Source organism: Ochotona princeps, chromosome 5, assembly GCF_030435755.1.
Source record: "Ochotona princeps isolate mOchPri1 chromosome 5, mOchPri1.hap1, whole genome shotgun sequence".
NCBI classification, from domain to species: Eukaryota; Metazoa; Chordata; class Mammalia; order Lagomorpha; family Ochotonidae; genus Ochotona; species Ochotona princeps.
Genome location: NC_080836.1, coordinates 83,771,715 through 83,780,467, shown reverse-complemented (window position 1 = coordinate 83,780,467; position 8,753 = coordinate 83,771,715). Strand labels below are relative to the sequence as shown.

The 8,753-nt window shown below is 39.2% G+C and overlaps 1 protein-coding gene across 4 annotated transcripts in view; it reads right to left on the bottom strand.

Moving 5' to 3' along the window:
- Positions 1-4,004: 4,004 nt before the first annotated feature.
- The window catches only part of UNC80 (unc-80 homolog, NALCN channel complex subunit), a 176,419-nt gene continuing 171,670 nt past the window's right edge, over positions 4,005-8,753 (bottom strand). For all 4 annotated transcript variants that reach the window (XM_058664936.1, XM_058664938.1, XM_058664937.1 and 1 more), the window contains 4 exons: positions 7,624-7,705; positions 6,661-6,772; positions 5,880-6,079; positions 4,005-4,458 (listed from right to left, as the gene is read on the bottom strand). In XM_058664936.1, the coding sequence (XP_058520919.1) occupies positions 4,192-4,458; positions 5,880-6,079; positions 6,661-6,772; positions 7,624-7,705 (661 nt within the window). In that variant the 3' untranslated portion in view covers positions 4,005-4,191. The remainder of the gene's footprint in view (positions 4,459-5,879; positions 6,080-6,660; positions 6,773-7,623; positions 7,706-8,753) is intronic.

The window sequence follows — 8,753 nt, the reverse complement described above, 5'->3', positions numbered from 1 at the left end:
AAGGAGATAGACGGGTCATACAGCCAAGTACAGCGTCTTTGGTGGGCGGGGGGTTTGCCAGAAGGCTCCCTCCTGCCCTTCCTTTTACCCTTGAAAACCTGTAACCTGTGCGTAATAAAGTGGACATTCCTCCCCAGCTTGTCTCCCACGGCCTGGGTGGCCTTGGGGACTGCCGGCAGGCCTAAATCCAGAGACCATCCTTAAGGGGCAAGGACAGAACACTTTGTATTCCATATAAAAGAATTGGTGGACCCATTTATTTCTGGTCACATCCGAAAGACAATCAGGTCTTCCAACCATTCCACTGAGAAATCTACTAGTCATTGTAATAATTCATAATCTAGGAGGAAGAGGTCAAATTGGGATAGCTGTCTCCCATTAAACCCATAGGGGTGGAAATCATGAGTTAAATGGAGTTGGGGGAGGGGAAGAGGTGGGAACTGGGGGAATCTAATTGGATGGTGACCACAGGCCAAACTGCTGGTTAAGAGAGGGACAAGACAATAACAAAGACACACCGCAAGGATCCAAGATGAGTATCTTTATGAATCAGATAACCTATTCCCTACCCGGATAAATGAAACTCAGTCCTCGTAAGTGTCTTTAGACAGTTTATTATATGTGCATTTTTCAAACACAGAAATCTTAACATCTTTCATAAATATCTTTCATAAACATTTCAGAATGTATTCTTATGCATTTTTGCATGCTCTTTGGTCATTCATATTCAAAACAGACTTCATAGTCATTTGAGGGAAGTTGGCTGTGTAGTCAATTTTTGTAACCTATAAAATGGCTAACATAGGATTTTCATCCCATGGTCACAGTGACTATTAAAAAATGTTACAGAGGTGCACTCATCTGCAAATCAAAATGATCTTAAAATAATGTAAATGTATCTTTTCCAAACACATTCTGCCCTCAACTTGTTTTTGTTCTCCTGAGTGTCAGAACAAAGTTTCTACAATGCTGCCAGTGAGACCCACTGTAGGAAGTGAGGGAGTGGGGCTTCTTCTCACTGCCAATAAAGGCCATGGAGTTGGAAGTGTGAGGTCAGGGCAGCATATCCTGGAAGCTGTGCTCGATACAAAGTATCCGGAAAAACTCAAAGAAAAATATTTAATTCATTTTTTTGAATAATCATTCTACTCCGTTAGGACTCTTTCTTCTCCAGCGATCCCTATACACACCCCACTTGCATTTCAGATACTTTCAGAGCTGGTCAGTGGCGTGACTAAGGGACAGATCCTAAAGACAGGAGTGGCCATCCCATCTAAGTTACTCTTGGAGGATAGAGATAGCAGATCGGCAGCTCCCAAACTCTCCAACAGGCCCAAATCAGGCTACCAATACTGTAGTATTTCTCTGAGTACTACCACACCCAATTATGCTTCTTGACATAGTACTTCTTCGTGCCTATCCCAATGCACTCAATGACTTACTTTACTTGTAAAAATAAAAAATTTAGCTCATCTAATAGAATTATTGAAAGCAGCAAATACTAGAAAAAAAAGTAAAATGTATAGTATAAAAAATGCTGTTTCTAGGATTTGAACTCGTTTCATTGAATTTGAGTAGGATAAATAGGCGCCCACTATCAAGGTTGATACTTTTTTTTTCTTTAAAAGAGAACTGAAAAAGCCAATTTCAGAAGAAACAACTTGCTATTGATTCCATTTTGTTTTAAGTTATGGGAATTGGGTGCCTGTTTTATTTTTTCCTCTGAGTAAGATAAATATTACAGATTGCAGCTGAAGAAATGATCTCTTATTACTAATACTGTGGTTATCAATGAAATATTTAAATTTTAGTGACGTAGTCAATATTTTGAACATTATAAAAAATTTTCAATTTTCTTGAATTCTTTTCTAGTCCTCCCCAACTGTGGTGGTTTGTTTTTTAAACTAGTTATTCTGCCAAATTCCAAATAACAGTATTCCTGAGAATACATCTTACAACAGGCTTATGCACATACATATAGATAGATACTTTAGCCATGACACAAAAACATTCAGCACATTACATTCAACACATTAAGGGCACCTCATAAGGAACAGATGCACACATCTGCAAATCCCAGTAGTCCCGTATGAAAACATTCCCAATTCTGTAAGGCCCGGTTTTCCAGAGTGGAGGATTTTTTTTTTTTATTTTTTCAAAAGACAGCATTAGCTTCTTTCAAAAGTTTCAAACAGACTTCCATTCACTAGAGTGAAGAAGTCAGATGGAAAGGCAGACCAGCACAAGCCTATAGAAAGCAGCCCAGCATTGTTTTTAAATAGATCTATATCTATCTGTATATATATATGTATATATATAAAGGTATTTAGGATTCTTCTTGAATATGCAACAATCTTCTCTGACCCCTCACTTGTTAAATATCTGATACAACTGTACATAGAGAATCTGAATCAAGAAACTGGAACAAAGCACACACAGACTGAGCAACACTCAGACATTTGTAACGACCAGACATAAGGCCTCTAACACGAATTGAGCAGCATGATTCGTAACAGGCAAAATATATCAGTTTAGAATCATTAAATCACTTACATACATATTTCTGCACTTGGATGTTAATTTAGTATTAAGTGTAAATGATGAAAAACTATTATAAAGCAGAAATTTTTAGTTTTGTTCTTTTTTCTTTAATTCATGAATGTCTTTTATTCCGTTGGCAAATGGGAACATAACCCCAAGTTATTTGTAAAATCATAAATCATGATATGAACAGTCCCTATGTTTTAATTCCTATAAGCAAATGTAACAGAAAAATAATATTTATGATTAGGGTGGGTTATTATGTTCTCTTTTATATACATGTACATTTCATAGCCAATATAGTCAAACTTTAAGCATATAGAATGTTTTAAACTTATTTTCAATAGAATAAGTCTATATTTAACTTCAATTCGAAGACTATAAAACACACACACACACACTCACTCCCCCACCACACCAATTTAGGTATGTATATGGGTTGTTTATATGCTTTGTAATTTTATAACAGTTTTCTAATATAAACTGTTAACATTTTGAAATTCAGTGCTTAGCCCTACTTTAAGATAAAAAGCACAATAGGTATTGGTCTCACAAACCTTCTAAGTTTTATATTTTCCTTAAAGAAAATGAACTTTACATTAATGTCCTATTTGTGTAATAAAATATATAAGCCGGCGATGTCTATGGAGAAATTGCTTGCTCTATAGCTTTTTTCCCCATAAGCATAGGTGTCCCAAGAATCATAAGAATACTGTCACTATTGAGAAAGTTAGAACCAATTATAACAACACTAACTTTAATATTTCAAAATATGCCCTTGAGGGCAGACACAATATACTGTAGGGGAAAATAATCATATCTCCCAATAAGTCCTGATCTTGGCATTAGTTTAGTCAGGGCCACAAATAGGAATACCATTTCTATCAACCTGTTATATTTACATTTAGTTTTTAAAGTTGTATAGGCTTGTTAGGTTCTTCTTAATTCAGAACGTCTGAAATTTCTAGAATGTTCTTTGTCTGATAGAACTAATTATGAAATGAAGCACTCTTATAGAATTAGCATTTTGATTTACAACATGCAGTGAAAATGACAATTGAAAAATAAATATTTTTAAAGTCCACATCTCAAAAAATAGTATTTTTTTTTTGCCTCCCTCTAAATGGCTATATTGTTGACCAAAACAAAAATGGCTGCAGGCTTATTTGTAATAATTTCTGTGTTATTTTCTGTAAGATACTTCTGATACAGCCACTTGATTTAATATTTTTGAAACTATAAAAATAAGCTTTTGCATGGCATGTATAATGTGCGTAACCTCGAAAAATTTCATTCTCTTATTAGAATATATCATTAGCAATATTCCCATGAAAGCTGTAGTATAACGGTGTATATTGTTAACTGCTCAAGGCTTCTTGCATCATAAATAATGTGCAGAGAAATGGCTCTTTCCCTTCATCCCTTTCTGGTCTGCATGAGCTTCACATAACTGAAATCTTTTAGCCACTGGCTTTTTAAGATGCGTATGAAACCTTATGCATATTGGCAGCAAAATCTACTCAGATTTGTACCATTCTTTGGATGTAAAGTGCCTGCAATTCATCTTTTTCAAACAAAAGTATTCGATTTCCAGTAGTAATCCCTTCCATATCTTCTCTACACCTCCCATGCTGCTTACCAAATACAGAATTAAACATGTGACTCATCTAGGACTGCATCTGCCTCCCCCAGCTCAGCGGGAGCAAAGGGGAACTGGCTGGCCAGCAGGGGGTTCTCCATGCCATTTTCCTCACTGATGTGGAGGACGGTGTCTCCATGCTGCAGGAGGCTAGAGGTATCAAGTCCTGGGAAGTCGTCGGGGTCTGAGAGCTGAGCTGAGAGGGGGCTGTGGGCTGTAGCCCCTTGGGCATCTCGGTCTTCCTTCTTTTCCCCTTCTTCGGCAAGGAGGGACTCACTCTGTGAGCAAAAGGATAATGATGTCACAGTGAAGAAGGTTGAGTGCCAGGAAAGAAAAAAAAAATGTTTTCCAGCTACAAGTTGACAAAGAATCAGAGCTGGTCTCGGTCCAGCAGTTGCTGTGAGATCTTACAGAGGCTCTTCCAACTTAGAATCAGCCTTAGTTGTCTAACCTGTAACAGGAACATAACTTTTTTTTTTCTGCTTAACTTGTGGACTGTGAGGATCAAATAAAAATAATGGCATTAAAGTACTTTATAACCTTTTTGAATACTAAACAAACGTATATTATTTTTTTGTCATACAGTTGTTTTTAAATACTACAAGGCAGCATCTACAGGCATTTAAAAAAAAAAACAGAAAAAAGTCAAACAAATGAGAGAAAATATTAAAAGAAAAAGTTCCACCTATCTTAAGGACACAGAAGGCTCTAATACCAAATGGCTTTCATCACTCTGAGAACTTATTTTATTCTTTTTCAATTGAGCAGTCTTTCAGCTATATGTTATACACTTATTTTGAATGGTGATTTTAAAAAAATATTGCTTATTTGTCAGGCAGAAGGACTGCATGAGAGAGGGGCTAAGAGAGAGATCTCTTATCCCCTGGTTCACTCCCCAAATGCCCTCAACTTCCAGGTTATGCCAGGGATAAAGCCAAGAAGAGCAGGGAACTCAATTTGGATTTATCACGTGACTCATCCTTGTTACCATCATCTGCTCCCTCACAAGGAAACTGGAGCCAGGAATAGAGCTGAGGTTCAAACTCAGGCTCTTCAATATGGGAGGTGAGAATTCACGCTGAGTCTGAACCACCACAGCAAACACCTGCCTCTCAATGGTTATTTTTGAGGCAAGATATTTTCTGGTAGGTTTTTCATAACTAAGAATAACTTATCTCAGTGCTCTCTCTGTGTCTCTCAAGATTTTTATTTGAAATGTAGTTTTTTCAGAGAGAAGAAGAGACAGCGAGAAAGCTCTTCCATCTGCTGTTTCACTCCCCAAACAGCCCCAATGGCGAGAGCTGAGCTGATCCCAAGCCAGGAGCCAGGAGCTTCCTCTGGATCTCCCTTGCAGATGCAGGGTTCTAAGCCTTTGGACTGTCTTCCACTGCTTTCCCAGGCCACAAGCAGAGAGCTGGAAGGGAAGTGGAGCAGACGGGACTTGAACTGGTGCCCATATGGGATCCTGACACTTGCAAGGTGAAAATTTAGCCACTGAGCCGTCATGCTGGGCCCCTCAGTTCTTAAATAAATATATTCCTTGCTATATACCTCAATAGATTTTCTTTCCTGTGATTGCAAAACCAGTGTGTACTTGGATAGCAATGCTTTATAAACCTGTAGATAATTACATGGAATCATTTTGCATATTCAGTGGCTCCTGGAAATAAGTGAGCTTGTCTGTTTCTCTGGTACCCACCTGCTTGGAAGATACACCATGGAGATCTGCAACTACTATGGCAGGAGAAGAAGTGAGGACTGGCTCATCCATTCCTTCTGGTTTTCTCGCTGGGAGTGGGCTGCAACCCTGTGGTTGAGCAGTGGCAGAAAGTGTGTCTGTTGGAGTAGCTGCTGACTCCGGCTGAGTTTCAATGAAGGTCACAGATCGCTTCTGATCTGCTATAATTCGGAGACGAAGGCATAAGAAATAGTGAAGAAAACTGTCAATGTGAAATAATTGGCTTTCACCGCTCCTCCCTGGCTTTTGTTAATCAAGGCATTGCTGGATTATTCATAATGATATCACATATGACTATTTTGTACATGTCCTTGATTTCATCTTATAAAGAGTAGAACTTGGGTTTAAAAAAATCATGTTTACATAAGCAGCCCAAAACTGGATTTGTAAAGAGCATTAGGTGTTAAACTTTGTCATCCCTCATACTAATAAGACTAAAAGGTATTGCAACTCATACTTCTGTAAGACTTGTGACAATTCCAGTTATCAGAGGACAACCCTCTATGGTCGAACTAATTACATTAATGGTTTGCTTTGGGAACTTCCATTTCCCCAAGGTCCACAGGGAGTAGGGACAGAGGTTGGGAAAGCTGACTAGCAAAAAGGCACTGAATCTGGGGGGAAATTTCTTCCCTTATCCTGGTGCCTCTCCAAAATGCGCTTCTCCATGCCCACCCAGTTGCTGGCTGAGCTGCCTGGCATCATGTCAGTGGCACAGTCAAAAGGAAACTGGAGGTCTTACCCGAGGGCTTCGTTTTAGGTTGAATGCTCCTACGAGTGGTTGACAGCCGAGCCCCGTGGCGGTTTTTGGGTTCCGTCTGAGTCTTCTGACGCGATAGCAGAGGACGTCTGAGCTGGAGAGAACAGGCAGTGTCACACTGGCACGCTCTGTCTGCAGGATACGCTAGTCACCGGGATTCTGTCTGTAGCTTGTTTCTTATATTTATAACTGATAGTTTGTTTTCCTGCTTTTCCAATTATAATTGTTTTCTGGTGCCCCCCCCCCCAACAGTGCATCTCCCAATCATGATTACTCTTTTCACATCCCAGGATATTAACATAAAGTTATACATTTGAAAAATTCTGTGATTTTATGATGAGTAACTCTTGCTTATAGGTCAAGTCTCACGTACCTAAAGGTTGCAGTTGAACAAAAATGCTAACTTTCAAAGTGGAAGTTTATTCTTTTAAAAAAGGCTTCAGATGCATTAGGTACTCAGAGCAACTGGGAAGCTGCCAGCAGCAGCAACAGTGCCAGAGACTTTTATTTTAAAAGCATGTGAAAGAACCCCCACCTGAAGAAATTTGTACATATTATCTTTATTTCAATTTCACTTTTAAATGAAGTCGTTAATCTCAAAATGAGGAAGAAAGGGCTTTGTCTTTGCCCCAGCTAACAGACAAATCTTGCATCAGTTGTAGTAAGTTCTAAGTCTGCTTGAGAAAGCTTCTGGAAACCAACAGAATTTTAGGCCCATTTAATTTACTAAGTGATCAACTTTGCTAATAAGATTCAGACCTACAACGGAAGCTCAAAAGTCTTGCCCAAGCGCTTGCCACATCTCAAAATGACTCTGTGTTGCTTATTTCAGGTAAGGAGAAGACAAAATGTGGTTTTAATGCAGACGGGCATTAACTATGGCAACAACTATGGCAGGGCTTTCGTGCAATAGGAAGATTTGGCAACCCTTTCAGGTCTGCTTACCTGCCTCAGGCCCCGCTTCCTCCCCAGTGGCTGCTGAAGGAGCAGGTTCTGCTGGCCAGGCTCACTCTGGACACTTGCCACCCTGTCAAGCATCGACAGTGTTAGTGTGCCCTGGAGAGGGTACAGAAGGCCATCCTCTGGTGGGTGTGAGCAAAAATCACTTATATGGAACAGTCACTTCAAAGATGGCATGATCTTTGAAGGATGGGTGGGAAAGATACCCTGGGAAAGGGGTTTTCAAGGGTTTGGGAGGGAGGACGAGGCCGTGTAGCCCCAAGCTGCCAAAATTGAGATTCTGTTTTTGATCACTGATACCATGTCTGTTATTCGGCAAAACAGTGCTTCCCTCACACCCTTGGGTTGGAAGCCACCAAAAAGGCTTAAGATGTCATAGTCTAATCTCAATTTTTATTCCCCGAGGGGAAGGGTAAAGGTAGTGACAAACAGACACAAACAACTCTATCACATGGATGGGAACATCTTTGTTTAAAAAAGAAAAACTTTCAATTTAAATGAAAATAAGATGAACAAATATCAAACACATCAGACACAGAATCCATTTGGGTGAAGGGGCACACTCAACACATGTTTGCAGCCTGAAGTCTCTGTGACTACCGAGAAAATGAATAGTCACACAGGTAAACAGTTCAGTGTTTTAAAAATCATTTTAGGTTCAAAAGGCTGGCAAAATTGTTAAGCTACCATTGCCACTGAAGAGCTTTAATACTGAATAGCTGCATCCGAATATAGTGTGCAATTTATAAAAGCAGCAACTTGCTCCCCCATGTGTGTCTTTTCTTATGCACAAAGATTGCTGCCACAGGATACAATTTTAGTGTTGGGTGAAACTGAAAATATTGACATGGGCCCGTGGTCCTTTTTCATTCTGCATGCAGAAATAACAGGTAATTATAGTAAGAGTAGGGGTGAAAAATAAAGAAGTAATACCATGCCCCAGAGAACACTGTAATTCTGTGGGTGATGCCAATGTGATTATTTGGTTAATGAGAAATTAACTTCTGCTTTGCCTTTGCAAAAGGAGAGTCATCTATAGATTTTTTTTACAGTAATTTATGGAAAAACCCCAGAGTAGCAATTGTCCAGAAAAATGGAAAAAAAAGACTCTATTG